We start from the raw sequence: 16,245 nt of genomic DNA, 5'->3' as shown, positions 1-16,245 counted from the left end.
TGTTCTGATATGTGTGGCTGATGCACTTTAATCTGTCCTTTGATTGTCCTTACTTCCCTTGCTTTAAGCAGCTCGACTTATTCCCTGCATTCAACTTTCTTCTCTCCTTTACTTTTTCTTTGTCTACGCTGATTCTCAGCTTCTGCTGAGTCTTACTTTCAGTAATCAAGCTTCAAAAGACGAGAAAAAGCTGGGAATATAAGGTTCATGCGCTAAAGCCGAAAGCTCAAAGAAGACATCACAAGACCTCACGAGACATGCCCCTTCGATGACCGACGACTCCTGCATCCTCTACACTTGGCCTCTTACAACAACTTCACACAAAGGCACAAGATGCCACGACGTCGTAAACCTCCGCGCGCAGGCGCCCTCGCAGAACTTGCGCCCCTAAAAATCGCAGGCCAGATCGCGACGCTACAGGCGATATACTACTTCGCTGCACTGGTTCTGATTGTCTTTACGGCGCTTGTCTCTGGCTCTGGGTTTAGCTGGACGCTTGTATTTGGATGGGAGGGACTGAGAGGAGATACCACGCATGGATGGCTCATGGCATTTGTGTTCTTGTTGGATGGAGGGTTGATCATGTGAGTTCTCCTTCGAAGCGCAGAAGCTCCCTTGTTGGAATATCTTTCTTTACTAACACTTTATAGTCCTATCGCAATAGTCGCCCTCATCGCTCGCTCCAAACTCGTACCCGATTTCGCATTGACCGTCCACTTTCTCAACCTCGTAATCGCATCCCTTTACAGCGGCCACATCCCCCGCCACGGAGCCTGGTGGTTCACCATGCTTGTCTCATCCGGGCTATGCATCGGTCTCGGAACTTGGGGCTGTCAGTATCGCGAGCTGCAGCCCGTCTTCTTCGGCGGTCGTCCCATTCTCCCAGCTACAGGACCTGAAGGCGCAGCGCCGCAACCTCCTCCTGTTGATGAGGAGATGGGTATTGCTGTGAGAGGAAGGGGGCCGGATGGTGGTGGAGAGTATGAGATGGCGCCTATGCAGCCTGTAAGATGAAAATTGGGGTTGGGGTCCTTGGATATGGTTGAATAGACTTGCATTGCTAGGCGTTTGGGCGCTCTTTACACCGTTTATGTACGTTAATTTTGAAGAGCTTTAATCAGGGGTCCGTTCAGACCGAGTGAGACGACTCCAAGATAGATCTGTCTGTCAAGAGACGAACATCAACATAACGACCAGATCTCATAAAGATTCATAGATGCATGTGCCTGGAATCGACACTTGTGACTTATCGCGATATGCTTCAGTACTTTACTTGTTCGTCAAAGTTACAGTCAAAGCAAGAAACACCAAAGGAAAAATGGAGAAGAAGTGGCTTTGATGCCTTTGTTGAATCTATCTCAACCTCCATCTTCTGCAATCTCCAACCCCGTCGTGGCTCGTTGTAACCAAATTCATTCCCCATAGAGAATACACCTTTGCCGTATCTTATCTTTCTTTCTTCAGTAGAGTACAAAAACCAGCGAATCCCATCGATTACGCCCATTCCTTTTCTTCGCCCCCAATTCCTTCTGTGACCATCCATGGACGTTCTATGCACCAGCCACAACCGCCAAGTTATCATATATCATCTTGCGCACCTCGTAGAAAGTGCTTCTTCGTGCAGTCGGCATACCGACGCTCTCAACCTCGACGCGTCCTGCGGAGGTCTTGCGGACAGCCACGGTGCCATCGACAACTAGTGTACCCTCACCACGGAATTCAGCTGCATGGCCAGCAGATTGCATGGCACGACGGAGGTCAGCAAGTCGGAGATCGCCAACATGCAGTGGTTGAGCTGCTGAGCGGACAGCGGAAATGAGGTTAGCAGGTAGAACATCGAGAACTGGTGTGGCCGACGGAATAGCTGCAGCCATGTTGGTAAGTGTCGTGGAAGACGTCTCCTCCGTCTTCTGGCGCTTGTTGGCAGCATCTTCATCTGCTGCGGCAGCTTCGTTGAGATGTGTAGCCAGGAGCTGTCCGGTGATAGTAACAATGCCCAGACCACGTACGTTCTGCCACTTGATCTTTCTTACAAGAGGATCAGCGAGCTTGACAACCCATGCGTTGGTGTCGACACTGGCATCCACGACGACTCCAACCTCGGGAGTATACACGTCAACAGAGCGCTCACTGCCAGCATCCGCGTTGCCATTATCTCCGCCCAATGCCCGACGGCAGTCTTCAGCCAGAGAAAGTGTCTCATCTCGTTCGCCACCAACAAGAATGAGCTTTCGTGGTTGGATTAGGGGAATCAGCATGTTTAGACTTCGCTTATCATGCAGACCACTAAAGTCGACGAATGCAATGCGCATGTTGGTCTGGACAGTTTCGGTCTGATATGTGAGTTTGCATGGTCCGGTGGGCTCCTCGGTCTCGACATCCTCGACACTGTCGAGCTCATCAGGCACGAAACCATCATGATCACCAGCTCCAGCCTCTTCCCCGTCAGCGGAACCAGCCCGTATATTCTGTTGTCGCTTAGCACCGGTTCCAGTCTTTGCGAAGTCGTCCCATCTTCGTTTCTTGCCGAGCTTGTCGTCAGCAGCCTCCATATTGGTGTTGTCCTGTCCTTCTTCCTCTTTCTCCTCAGCACGGAGGTAATCTTCGGGTCGAATGAGCTCTCCGAAGTCATCTTGGCGCTTTCTCCGGATAGCAATAGGAAACGTCCTCTCTCGGCCCTTCTTCCCTCGAGAGTCGAAATCGTATACACCCTTCTTCTTGATGAGCACGTTGATACCGAGATCCTCATCCTTGAGAACAACATTCTTGCGGCCAGCTTGGGCAATAGCTGTCGAGACATTGAGTGCTTTGCCCTGTTGTTCTCCGTCTTCATCTTCCGAGTCAGAAGAGGATTCAGATGAAGCATCGTCAACGGCATCTGCTGCTGCCTCGAGTCCAGCTGCGCCTCCGCTCTGTTGTGTAGCCTGAAGTTGCCTTTGAGTCGCAAGCCATTGTTGATATAATGCCAATTCATCACCGTCTAGCGCATGACGTTGGGCCTCGCGGATCTCCAACTCCCGTCCACCAGCATAAACAAACTCGAGATTCTCTCCGTTTGCGTTTTGTTCCACCGACACACCATCCTTGCGCTCCTTCCACCAATCCCATAATGTCCGTGCAATAGATGGCTTGTCGGTCTTTGATAGACCTGGCTTATCTGTTAGAATGACCAAGTTTCTCGAGTCTCGTGCCAATCCCTTGATCAAATCCTTTGAGAAACCCCACTCGATACTACTATCACTGGCCAAAATAACACGGCCTTCTGTCGATACGTTGTCGGGATTCTGACTTAGAAGTCGTGCGATCTGAGCTTTGCGCTCGAGTAGTCGTAGATATTTAAAGTCGAACGGTCCGCCCTCCTTCTTGTCGTTTGCACCGTTGACCTTTCGTTGACCCTCAGCAAAGGCCTCGAATTCTTGAACGATACTCTCGTCCATCCACTCGAGCATACTTCGGGCGTATCGCATTGTGCTTGACATATTGCGTCCAGCCAAGTATAGCTTGGCTGTCTTGAGGACGCCAGCATCGGAAGCAGCATCGGTCCTCCAGGCATGTTCCAGGAGATACGAGAGTTCTAGGACTCGAGCACTTGAATCCACAGGGATAAGAACAGTTCCTCCTCGTGTCACACAAGCCTTGATGGTGTCGATCAGCTGCTCGTCTCGCTTTGCGCGACCTCCAGTCTGGGCAGTTCGGTCTGCACCACGACTGCTGCAGATCAGTGCAGTTGGTTTCCGCAGTTGCTCAATGACTTCAGCGCCACCTCCTCCAGCGCCTCCCAGCCAAGCTGCTCCAGCAAAGACATTCTCACGTGCTTGATTCCAGTCCACAGCATACACGATAGACTCTAGACCGTGCTGAATATGCCATATCGTACCTCCGAGGGTATGTCCAGAGTTGTAGGCGGTGATAGTCAAGCCATTAAGAGGCGGTGAGAATGGTGAGGGTAGAGGTTGATGAGGTTGTGAGTATTTAAGTGGTTGGATAAGGGAGAAGTATCGTGCAATCTCCTCGTTCGTAGGAGATTGTAGTAGTAGGTTCTGCGCAGTCGTCGCAGTCTGTGTCAGCGAGTATGCGCTCTCCGTGAGCGAACTTTGAGGGATCGTCGTCGCCGCGGCAGGACTTGATGTGTATAGGTCTTGGATGAGGGTGCGGCCCAGGTCAATGACGGGTCGTGTCGCATATACGGGGATGCGCGTGAACTGTGGAATGTTCTTGCAGCAGTGGGCGTAGGCTGCAAGATGTGAAGCTGTCGCATGTGTAACGAGAATGAGCGAGAGAGTTGTCACTTGTCTATAGCGTATTTGTTAGCCACCACCGCACTATCAGATGCGCAGGGGGTGCATACTTCTCTATCTCTTTGAGCTTTTCAACATCGAAGGTCTCGTCCCATCCTAGATCAACCAACACCTTGACTCCTCCATCGAGCTCAAGAAGCGATTGCGAAGCAGGCGAGTCTGAAAGAGCGCCCTGGAGCGGGCAAAAGGTGAACATGATGGTATCGGCGCAAACGTGATTAAAGAAAGGATCAAGTCAAATCGAGATGAAAGTTTGGAGTAGGTTTGCTATATCGATTGTAGCAGCATGGTTATCGTTAGATCAATCTTAGTTAAGCCGAGGATGATTAAGTGTCGAGATGGGATTGTTGCAGCTATTGAATTGTCATTTCATTGTCCTCTATTGATGCGGACAAAGACAATCAATCGGTAGTCGCGAAGCTTGATTATTCTGCCCATTGATGCGCGTAGCACCTGCAGCTGTCAATCGGCCGGGCCGGTTGAACTATAGTCCGACTTACACGCGACATGCTGCTGATTACGTGCATTCACGGATGAAATAAACTATTTAAGGTATAATACAAAGGTTGATTGAATTAACTCAAATGCGACTACAAAGAATCTCCAAGTCTATATTAGCCAGTGAATCATGCGAGGCCGTCAAGACAAGCCATGCACGATATAACTGGCATGCATTGACAAGCCAACACGAATAGCTTCGCAATCAACATTACAACGAAAGGCCCAATACGAGCAGACCAATCTCACGAGACCAATTCGATCCAATTTAAAGACATGTCTCTCGTCCATAAATAGCACTGTCAACTATCGTCAATAGCTTCATCCTCTCGCCACCCCTCCAGGCCTCTAAATTGCCGCCTATTTCCATCGCACCCCTACAGCACTTATACGCAAACCCCAATTCTAGGCTTCGAGATAAAATTAAGGATTACCTGGAACTATCCGAGACCCTCTAATACTTAGCATCATCATTTCCCTTTTTCCCCAGTTTCTCCCTTACGCGTTCTTTACGATCTGTACCACACCCTGTCCGGCATCTCGGCATCGTCAGGATGACGCGGCCCTGCACTACGCGCCGACAAATAGCTAAAGACACGGATAAACGGGAATGCAGAGACTACCCTCCAACTGACAACAACCTTAAATCTACTGTAAATTTTACCTCATCGTGCCGTTGTGCCGCCCCTGACTTACACTGAACGCGTACGTACGCAGTGCATTGGCGCTCAAACCGCTTCGTCAACCGGCTTGATATTACACCCTGGGACGAAATGTCACTCAAACATACAGAGACACGATGGATTAGGTGGTATGATGATGGTCAAAACTGGTCAATATGCTTCTGACATTGCTCAGTAACTATGTACATGATTTGGTATTGCAATGGCACCTGAACACCACTGAACCATGACGCTGCCTTGTATGACCCCTAAACACCGTTCCGTTCATTCCTCTTCCGTTCCCGGTCGTAAAAAAGCACGCTGAATGATTGCAGTCAACCTCCTTGTGGTTGCTGCCCCGTAAAAAATGAAGACGCCGTGACAATGCATATGATGGATAAACACAACCCCTTAGCATGATAGCCTCTAACTAGGCTGATTTTGGCCTCCAATCCTCTTCGACGTCACTGAAAACGGCTTCCTCGCGTTTCTAGATGCAGAATTTGCGGTCCAGCATTCTCAAGGCTCTTGCGTCCTCACTGACACCGCCCTTCTCCAGACCACAGGCACCAGCCGCTCTAGGACTGCTGCTGGCGCTGCCAGGCTTGACACTGCCGCTTTCACTAGGTGCGGGAGTAGGGTGCAGGAGCGCTGAGAGGCTGGCCTTGTTAGATGTGGTGGCAGGAGCTTCAGAATGAGAGCTGCGTGGAGGGCTGACGCTCATAGTGCGGCTAGGGGGAGTGCTGATGGCAGCGAGAGACGATCCTGGAGGGCCATTTGTAACAGCACCGAGACCTGGGAGTGCAACCTGATGAGTGCGAGAAGATCCATTCACCATGGCGGTTGGAGCAGCTGCCTGCAAATGATGCTCTCGAGGCGAGTCGTGAGCTCTAGGGAGAGTAGGGTGTGAGTAGTGAGGAGATGTTGATGGGTAGGCGGGCTTGGCGGGCAGAGGAGGAAGAGGAGCACGCTGCTCATAAACAGGTGCCTGATGGTAGTGTGGGTGAGGAAGACCTGGGTGGCCGGGGTGAGGTGGAAGTTGCTGAGGTACACCGTGGGGATAGGGAGCGGCGTAATGGCTGTAAGGAGGAGTAGCGACGGGGGAAGGAGGCCATCCATAGCCAGGCTGGCCATAGGGAGCATATGGTTGTTGACCAGGTTGAGGAACCATGTAGGGAGGCTGCTGCATCGGCGCCCGTGTTAGAGCAGGTGTAGTGTTGGCCTCTCCCATGCTGGACTCAGGATACATGCCCTTAACAGGAACTATGCCACGCAAGTTAGGATCATTTGTTGGTTGTTGAAGCTCAGGCTGGCCAGGTTGAGGGCGAGAATAGTATGAGATAAGGTGAAGATGCTGGCCGGTTGAAGTAGTGATGCTGAAAGATTGCTTCATCAGGCCGTCTGCCTTGTATCGGTATCCCTCAGGCTCCCCGTCATCTAGGTCCTCGTCGCTACCGCGTCCAGAGTCTGGGGTCTTGCCACCGCCTCGTCGGGTAGTGTTGAAACCACCGCCTCGCTTGCCCTCCATCTCACGGTATGTCAGGAAGCTTCCCGACACTCGGCTGGCGCTCCATGACTTTCCATCAGTCCATCTCCTCATACCAGCTTCCCGCTCATCCCAAACAAAAACCGAACCAGATCGAATTGACTGTCTCTCCTTCTCTGAAAGTCGTCGTTGCACACGAGGCAGAATGCCCAATCGGCAAGCCTCAAATAATCTTATAGCATCGGCGGGTGTCCGCACATATCCGTGGTACGTTTCCATTGTGAAGATGTGTAACGTGATGTGATGTTATGTCAAAGAGATATTCCGCGCAAGGGCGGGAGGTTAAAAGAAGTTTTTTGGGTAATGGATCCAGATCCAGTGCCTTGGGTAGGTCCTCAGCGTCTTTATAAATAAGGGCCTTGTGAGAACCAAGCTCTGGCTTGTTTGTACGCGGCACCCCACTAGATCAGATCGAGCCAGGGCGTGGGCGTGTGAAAGCCGAATGTGCGAAGGTGACTCCACAAGGGCTGAGGGTTGAGCGGAATTTTGTCCACGTATCCACCTGTGGAAGTGGGCTCGTCCTTCGCTTTCTTGGCGTTCCTGAGAGCGTTGGGGCTTATGAAAGTGTGTGTTTGGTCTTGGTAAGGTGGCAAGGCTAAGTAGGTTTGTTAGTCTTGTACGTGTAATGTATATGCGTGAAGCAGTAGAAGATGTTTGAGTGCAAGTGAAGTATCTTGGTACAGTGTATGTGAAGAGAGAAAAGATTGCAAGGGGATAGAATCAAGATATGAGTTGCACACCGGTGATCATATATAATCCCCATAACAAGGTCGTAAGGGAAACCACAACGCAACGGTACAGTGACACACTCCAAGCCCACATCCCAGGGGTTTGAGGCTCGACTCCCTGGCGGGAGTGCCGTCGGAGCCGATTAAGTGGATGATCCACTCGACTAAAATTTCCCTTAGATTGAGTATTTGCCGCTTGGCGATGTGAATCATGAACTCGTCGGATGTAGTAAGATGGACCAAGCAATCTCGCAGCTGCTCGACTCAACTCGAGCCAAGACCCAGCTTGCGATTCAGATCAGGACCATACCATGAGAAGCACGCCCAAGAGTCGATTGCGGCTCTCAGGCGCCCCAGAGAAAACCGGTTTACTGAACACAACGGTCCCACGAGTGCTTCCAGGACGCTTGATCCATGCACCAAACCGCCTCACCTAGGAGGTATTGCGCCGGATGCACCGAGTACCAGAGCCATAGGAAAAAGACACAAGATCTGAGACGGAGACAAACATACCTATAAAGGAGTCTGTAGTTGCTCGAGAGCCACGGCTTGCTGCGTTTGTCGTCGAGTTGGTGAAACCGATGATTTGCTACAAGAAGCGAGCATGTAATGTTGGAATGGAATGTTATGTTATGAAAAGATCAGAAAACAAGCAGTGTTATCCTTCTTGTTCTTGTTCAGAAACAGGTCAGCAGGGTTTAATGAACCGTGTCCTCGGACAAGACGGGAAGACAGGGAGGGGCCAAGAGCAAGATAAGGTTGCAAAGGCAAGTCAGAAAAGGGAATCAGAGGCCTGGAGGCGTAAGGTCGGTGGTGGATAACTCGGCGACGACATGGCCGGGAGTGTGGAGAAGCACGGAGGACGGCAAAGAAGGAGGGTGTGAGGATGTCAAGGGGATGGATGGTGTGCAGATAGGCACTGCCTAGGGGTGAGATTGAGAGCGTCTAAGACTCGTCTAAGCTTAGGTTGGTCAGGACAAGCTTTTGAAGCTGACCCACCACCAAGGGGCTTTAGGGAAAGATGACGATGCAGGGCCAGGGCAGTGTCGGGTCCAGAAAGGGCATGATAGGCGCAAGAAGGAGCAAAATGCATGACAGATCACGGCTATCGGATCAGTAGTGGGAGGTTGTAGCATGGGGACAGGAATGAGGTATCCGTGGAGGAACTTTGTGGTTGCGACTGACAGCCACTGTGTTGTTTGCAGGTTCATGATACAATAAATGCAATGCAATGCTTATTCTGCGTAGAATTAAGAAGCTTACCCGTATGATGAAGCCCGTCACACGCTGGCGTTGATAGCGCCCAGGATAGCAAGAGTCTGGAACCTCGAAAGGCTAGCTGAATCTACCAATAGCGGGAGATATAGTCGTGGGGGAGGCGTTCCCAGGCAATTCTAACGTGCGCCGGTGACGTTTCGGTGCGCCCGTCTGACCGGCTTGTTGTTTCGCTGTTTCTGACTACCTAAGGTATCGTGATACGGGGGGGCATATAATTAGAGCTGAACCCTTTGCCATATATCCGAGTTGGCGCAGGTGAGGTCTTTTCGTTATCGATACGAGACGGAGCGTTAGGGTTCCGAGCTATCGAGAAGCGAGTCGAGGGAAGGTGCAAGGGAAACGCAATCACTCGGATAGACGGCTCGAGATGAGGAGCTATATATGTATATTTACGCTGCGAAGGTTGAGGGGTCGTTTCGTTGGTAGGAGGGGAGAAGCTTGCTCTGAAACGTCTGGCGAATGATTGAGTCGAGACGATGATAGTTCGTGAGTCAAATTTCGTGAGTCAAAACTTTGTTCATCATTTAAATTGAATGCATTGCAAATATAAAGTCTCGTGAGATCAATGCCGACCATGTTGAGTCAAAGTAAGGTTACGATGGATGGATGGACCTGCCTTGGGGTTGGCCTGTAGTTGTAGAAAGATAAAAAAAAAAAAGGTCTCACAGTGCCCAATGCCAAGCACCACTAAGAATAACCATAAATACTACTATAACCATTCCTTGCGCCAACCAACAATAACTCGACCAGAATGCAAATGTCATAATGCCAATGCTGCAATACAATGCTCAGTCAGTGGCACTCTTTTAACTTCCAAGCCAAATTACAGAAGTCATAGACGGTTCTGGTTCCCAACACCGCGGATCCTCTCCAAGCCAAGTACCCTTATTTGCATACGGCAATGCGGCAAACAGTAAGCATATCAGGAAGCCAATTATCCCTCCCGAGCTTATTTGGAGCTGGGCTTGGCTTTGTCTGGTTGAGATCCCCAATGCGAGGCTTGTCCTTTGGCTCCTCTTGGCCCCATTACCTCAGCAGGTGACGGGGGCTAGAACCCATCAGAAGGCTGATTTAGGCCGCTCCTGGAAAGCCCCGTGCAGGGATTGAAAAGCCACTGAAGCTTGGCTGCTGATCGTCTTGGCTGCCTGATTTTCTACGAGTGGTCGTTGTGTGTGTATCAGATACATTTTCACCGCTATATCAGATTTCGTTGGCTATTAAAAACAAGTCCATCATGTGTTGTAAAAAAGACAGTCGCCGTGAAACGGATCTCTCGGCTTGTGGGAGAAGCAGCAACATCATCCAACGTTCTTCTACCGCACAAAGCGCAGAATAAGGCCGGATGGGTCTCGTCTAGAAATAGTTCAGGAGGCCATGCTCCTAAGCGAGACCTCAGTGCTTATCAGGATTATGATGAGCGGTTCTTGGCTCGCGATAAAATTGGCAAGACATTTTTGTCTCTGACGGAATATGCCTCCTTAAAAGAGATATCTAAGTGGCACGAGACCAAAAAGATAAAAAGGTATTTTCCGTTCTATGTTACAGTGTTAACGTTGTGACTTTTGGGCCTTATTTGGGTTTCGTCAGCCCTTGGCGGATGATGCGGCTTTGGAACACTCCAAATTTCAGGCTTGGCACCAAGTGCCGTGGCCCGAGTCTAGGGGTTGTCGGGAACAGCCTCGGATTTGTCGTGCTCTTTGATCATCTGGGGTTTTCCGACTCAAAAGGAGTTGGGTTACAGCACAAATTATGATTGTCCAAGAGGCCGAGCTTCAAAGCGTCTTGGCTCGCACGAGATATCAGGTTTTGATACTCCATGGCATTGCACAGACTCAAGTCTTGGTGGACCAGACTTCATTTCCCTGTGTAAGTGCCAAGATCGATCAGTTATTCCTCAAAAGTTCCCGGTATCAGAGAGCGGGAGAGTCATGTACTTTGTCGTCTTATAGCCCACTTGGTCTCCTCTGATCAACTATCAGGGATATTGGTACTGCAAAAAAGTTCCTCGCAGGTTGATTGCCTGCCCAGCTGAGACAATCTCGAATTGTTTGCTGTCGCTCAAGAGCCGTTTCCTGTAACCTCGATGTAACCTCTGCTGGTTGTGTTTCACGTAGACTTGACGATGTAATGATCTACGCTCGTGCAATACGGTACATGATTCTGAGCGAGATGAGTGTCATTGCGCGCGTATACGATACCTACCAGGAGACCCTATCATGCCAGTTGATGTTGGCTCAGTTAAAACAACGCTCGTGAGCACTCAATCCCACGCAATCAGCCTCCACAGCCACCCCAATAATAGGTGGCCATAGTCAGCAACATCGTCATAGCCGTTGTTCAGTTATGGAAATCCATTCGAAACAAACAAAAACCAGCATTTCTAAACAACTTCCTCTTCTGACAGAACAACAACAACAAGCAAGATTATCACCATCCATCGGCACGCACGGCTCAGGTGATGGGCGTCTGCCTGTAAATAAAGTTTTCCTCAGCATTTGATGACGAGATGACGTCTGCCAGGCACCACAACATGTTCAAGTTTAGGGTCCAACTGATGGAGATCTTCAAGGTAAGCTTAAGCCTTTGAGAATCTCCGAAGGACCCACGAAGTTGCCTCATTTGGGGGTCCTTTTCTGCCTCTGCCTCTCCCAGCGCGAGGCTTGTCGATCATGTCCATGTCAGGTAACGGTCATAGAGCGGCTTTTGTCATGCATTCCCACTCAAAATCCCTTTGCCGTGATACACGCACTTCCGCGGGTGTCGTATCATACACAGAAATAATGCAACCACAGGTAACGTTGACCGCGGTGAGTTATGGGGATCAAAAAATGGAGAGTGCTTGTGAGAAGTTCTTCTTCTTCTCGCTTTTACCGCCGAGCTTGGGCTTGTTGCAGAAAGGAAGGTATTAGACTGTGCATCAATGCGTGTATTAGGCATAACCTCGTTTACTGCTTGTTTCCAACAAGCGCCAGACCCTGATCCGTGTGTCTTTTTTTTTTTCTCCTACGAAGGTTTCTTATTTTGGCCATTCAGAGATGAAGGGTTTCAGAGAGATCGACAGCGCCCGCCTCTAGTCCAATGCTTGTTCTTCTCATGAAAGCTCATGATTGTCCAGGACACGTAACACGGGTTCCAGTGATCAAGATCTTGACCATTAGCAGGTTCTGTACTGCTCTCGATGTAGTAGTTACAGTGGACAGGAAGGCCTGAGATGAGGTCAACTCGGGAAAATCGGCGGTTTTGACCCCCATTCCCCACGTCCCCAGGACATGACGTCGACTGTGCCGTGGTGCCGAGCTGGGCGTTTGTTAATGTCTCGTCTCTGTCTCGGTGTGTTTTTAGAGCCACGGCCCTTTTGCATGTGCTGTAAGAATCATTATCTCTCCCTGTGAACCACTGGACCTGTATGTATGTTGTTGATTGTCACCGCCCTCGGCTGGAACGGGAGTTGAATGTTCTCAGTGCTGAGACTCGATGCATCAGGATCGACATCATATGCCATGCCATGCCTCTTGTGCCAGTGCTCAAGCCTCCAACTCCCTGCTTTTTCAGACTTGTCTAAAGCTTGGCCTATGAATACTACTCTGCTGTGTCACAGAGCCAAGATGTACTGTACTGTACATACTATGCACTGACGACCCATGCTTGTTTGAAATTGACGCGAGAGGAAGGCCATTTGAGCTGCTGGTCGTCTGAGGGTTGAGCTCGGAAAATCGGCTCTGGGCGGTGCACACTAACACGCAACCCAGCCAAGTACCAAGAATGGAATACGACAGGCGAGACGCTCCAATAACATTGCCATGTTGATGAAACAACGATGGATTGTGAGGATTACCAAGGCTCGGCGGGAAGCCTTGTCAGTCAGCACTGTTGTTTTTGTGAAGCGTTTTGTGTAGAGTGCCATGCTTGTGACTGAGCAGACTGCCTTGTTCTATGCAGCTGACGCAGCCAAGAATACTGTCACTGATGCCATGGAAATTCTTTATGGCCGCGGAAATGACAATGGCGTTTTCTCACTTTACGAGTCGCCCAATTAATAAAATACTGATTCCTTCACAACTGCCAAGACGGATCGGGCAGGGCTCGGCGCAGGTGGTACCTTGGGTCAGGCGGCCTCTCATTCGAGCAAAAGGAAACGCCCTGGTTTAAGCATGAATTTAAGCGTTGTCAGCCACTTGCTTGGCACGGGTGTTATTCCGCCCTGGGGCGTGTCCCTACAAGCACAAGTGACAAAAAGTAGCCGCGTCTTCCAATCCCAAGGCCGCAGCGACGCTCATCTGGAGCAGACAATGTGCTCAGAGTCCAAGGTAGACCCTGCCTGAACCCACAAAAGAGGACAGTGGACACATGGTTGGCCGTCAATTGGAGCCCGTGGCTTGCGAGATGTGGTCTTGGTATGGCTGCGAGATGCCGTCGCAACCGTCTTGGCTTTTTGGCTTTGCCGGGGTGGTCTAGTGGTACGTAGCGGAAACAAAAATGGGCGTTTCTGATTCTGATTACGACTGTATGGCATTATCTGGGGCACACTTCACTGAGCATCTTATTCCCGAGCGTGTTCGCGGTGCCGGGTGGATCAAGGATTTGTCTTGGCTTTTTGCTAAGAGGCCGCTAACCGCGGACAGGAGAAGCGAGATTCTGTTGCCAAGAGGGAGAGGTGATGATATATGTGCGATTTACTGTTGTGTAGTTGTCACTATAAGCCGTGTAAGTTGTGTTCTAAATCACACGCAAGGCGTCCAACCACAAAACCTGAGGCAATAGCGGTAAGAATAGGCCGTAATCGTCATGGCGGAGTCTATCCAATGTCACCATCTGGATATATCGGCATCTCGAAGCTCGCCCATGTGCTGTTAAGGACTTAAGGTGTCGCGCTAGACAGGGCCTCTCCATATTTCTAATTCTCGCGTGCCGATCTGTCCGTTCAGATCCCTGTCCATAATGACTCGGCTGACGCCACACGCTCACTTGGTTGAACTCTGACCCTCCCTCCCTCAGCGGGCGAAGCTTTTTGTCTCTGTTTTTAAATTTTTACCGTGCAGCCCGATAAAAAGCTTGGCGCTCGGTGGCTGCATGCTTATTTGTTTTAACCATCGCATTATAAACCCTTGAACCGCCATGATTGGCTCGACGGGGCTCTCAGATGTTGCTAGCAATCTCGTCGAGACGTGAAGGCGTCGATGGTTATTCCGTCGAGTCTGTGCCATTGTGACATTGACCTTTTGCTAACCCCAGCAATCGGATCATGGTAGAATCCAAATGTCGCCGATCTACCCGTCCAGCCGACAAGGTTGAAGTCAGCCAGGCAGGCAGATAAAGGGGTTGTTAACACGTTACCCTATATCGTCAAATGTGGTGGCTCAGCAAAGGATAACCAAGATTCACATTCATTCATTCATTCGTTGGCGTTGACATTATTGCTGATGCTGCCTGGTATTCTTAATTATGACACCATACATCATAATCCGGTGAGAACCCAATCACTAAATGCCCAGTCATGTTACTCGTACTACGGCAAACCCTGATGCTAAGCTTAATTGTCACCGAAACCACGAGGTTAAAATTCTGTCAGATAAAAGTTCCGTGACCTGTTGATCCAAGGAATGGGCCACAGAAACCCACCAGCTCAAGTGAATTAGTGCAACTTGGCAGGCCCAGAGGCATCACACGTTACTCTGCATCGTGACAAACCTCAACCCAAGGAAAGCTACGCTACAAACCAAGCCATCACCGCCACGAGAAGACTTTATTAGAACAAGAGCCAGTGGCCTCGCTTAGAGGGAGCGCCATTTGCTTCGCATCTTGAGCCAAAAGTCCGTCCATCTTGGCCTCCGCCAAGGTTCGCCGAGACTCATCTATCGTCAGAGTCTGGACTGGGCGCCATGCATTATTGTGCTGGGATAAAATGAGGCACAAAAACGAGAATGTGTTAAGCCCGATCCCTTGACCTAACCTTGCGGCCTCAACCTTTTCTACCACAAAAACTCCGCCAGGATCTTTGGTGAATGTGATATAACGCCGAGAAGCGGCGGCGGGCGTTGGGCGCGTGGTACTGACAGCACCAGGTTTGTTCGGTTTTGGCTAAATAGTTCATGGTATGGTACCTTGCCTTTTACTCAGACAGGCAGGCAGACAGGACTCTCGGTGTCTTTTAAGCTCAGGCTAGCCCGTAACCAACAAGCAATAGAGGTAAGCATAACCACTGAATCTGCCCGTCGAGGGGTCCAGACCTTCTGTCAGATGAGGCTGAAAAGGGGGTCACCAACGCAACGTGATTGGACGGGCTATGATACGACAAGACGAATTACAACAGTCCAATTGTTGCCCTTGATAGGTAAGGATGTCTTTAGAATGATCAGATGGGTCCCGTATCGAAGAAAGAAAAAAAAAAAACAAAGCAAAACAGGTGACATGGTCAAAGCGAAGCTATTTGTCACGTATGACGAAATGGTTTGCACGATGATGGGGCGAAAGAAGGAAAATGGAACAAATCCGTGTATCCAAAAAAGAGGAGACTGAGAGAGAAAAAAGAAGGAGAAGAGTAAAAAAAATCTACGATGCTGGATCACCGGAGATCAAAGCGTTACCGATACTTACACCTACGACCTACCTCTATCGTCAGAGGTTCCACTAGCGGATACTGTATTATCTAACGGAATGTGTGCCCATTTCCCGAACAAGGGGTCTCATGGATAAGTCGGCATCGATCATACATTTTGCGTGGTTTTCGTTTCTTGATGTTTTCTGTTGTCTCGTTTTCATGCCAATGAAATACGATAAAAAATAAAAAAAAGAGGAACAGTCAATAGATTAGCAAATGGTTCACAGACCACAAAGAACAGATCACTAATTTACCCGAATTAATCTATTTGAAAAAGTCATTGACTGCCGAAAAACAGAGTTCCTTCAAACAACCCTGTCCCATACCGTGATCCATCTTAAGCTTATTTTCCAACTCTGAAGGGGGGGGGTTGCTCAAAGCAGCAAGTAACAGGACGAGACCCCGGCCTCTTCAGGTGTCTCGTGTTTCGCAGGCATCGAGTGAGTGGAGGACAGGCACTTTTGCAGTTTAGTTGACTAACTCAACTGAACTTAACGTGCCATGGAATTTGACATGAGACGTCCAAAAGAGCAAAGATTACGCGGGACCCGGCAAAACCGGAGATAGTCAATAAAGAGACGCCGCACCAGCGACGCCGTTATAACCGATTTGTCTGAAGAGTGAAATACAGGGCATC

At 49.8% G+C, this 16,245-nt stretch overlaps 3 protein-coding genes across 5 annotated transcripts; 1 reads left to right on the top strand and 2 right to left on the bottom strand.

Annotated features, from left to right (window-relative positions):
• Positions 1–20: 20 nt before the first annotated feature.
• Positions 21–1,255, top strand: FOIG_07790 (uncharacterized protein). The gene is made up of 2 exons (XM_031207483.1): positions 21–584; positions 651–1,255. Exons 1-2 carry the CDS (start codon positions 334–336, stop codon positions 1,012–1,014), a joined length of 615 nt encoding a protein of 204 aa, XP_031063016.1. The 5' UTR covers positions 21–333; the 3' UTR covers positions 1,015–1,255.
• Positions 1,256–1,262: 7 nt separating this feature from the next.
• On the bottom strand, positions 1,263–4,765 carry FOIG_07789 (uncharacterized protein). Its single transcript, XM_031207482.1, has 2 exons — positions 4,349–4,765; positions 1,263–4,293 (listed from the first exon to the last, which is right to left on the bottom strand). Exons 1-2 carry the CDS (start codon positions 4,492–4,494, stop codon positions 1,551–1,553), a joined length of 2,889 nt encoding a protein of 962 aa, XP_031063015.1. The 5' UTR covers positions 4,495–4,765; the 3' UTR covers positions 1,263–1,550.
• A 150-nt stretch (positions 4,766–4,915) lies between these two features.
• On the bottom strand, positions 4,916–10,431 carry FOIG_07788 (uncharacterized protein). Of its 3 annotated transcripts, XM_031207480.1 has the most exons (3): positions 8,996–10,431; positions 8,246–8,404; positions 4,916–7,599 (listed from the first exon to the last, which is right to left on the bottom strand). In XM_031207480.1, the coding sequence occupies exon 3, from the start codon at positions 7,221–7,223 to the stop codon at positions 5,949–5,951; it is 1,275 nt and encodes a 424-aa protein (XP_031063013.1). In that variant the 5' UTR covers positions 7,224–7,599; positions 8,246–8,404; positions 8,996–10,431; the 3' UTR covers positions 4,916–5,948. The 3 variants fall into 3 exon arrangements, with proteins under 3 accessions (XP_031063013.1, XP_031063012.1, XP_031063014.1); XM_031207479.1 differs by having other exon boundaries at positions 8,246–10,431; XM_031207481.1 differs by lacking the exon at positions 8,246–8,404 and having other exon boundaries at positions 5,228–7,599.
• Between the last annotated feature and the right edge of the window lie 5,814 nt (positions 10,432–16,245).

The sequence above is a fragment of the Fusarium odoratissimum genome (assembly GCF_000260195.1).
Source record: "Fusarium odoratissimum NRRL 54006 unplaced genomic scaffold supercont1.11, whole genome shotgun sequence".
NCBI classification, from domain to species: Eukaryota; Fungi; Ascomycota; class Sordariomycetes; order Hypocreales; family Nectriaceae; genus Fusarium; species Fusarium odoratissimum.
This window is presented reverse-complemented; position numbering and strand designations above follow the sequence as displayed.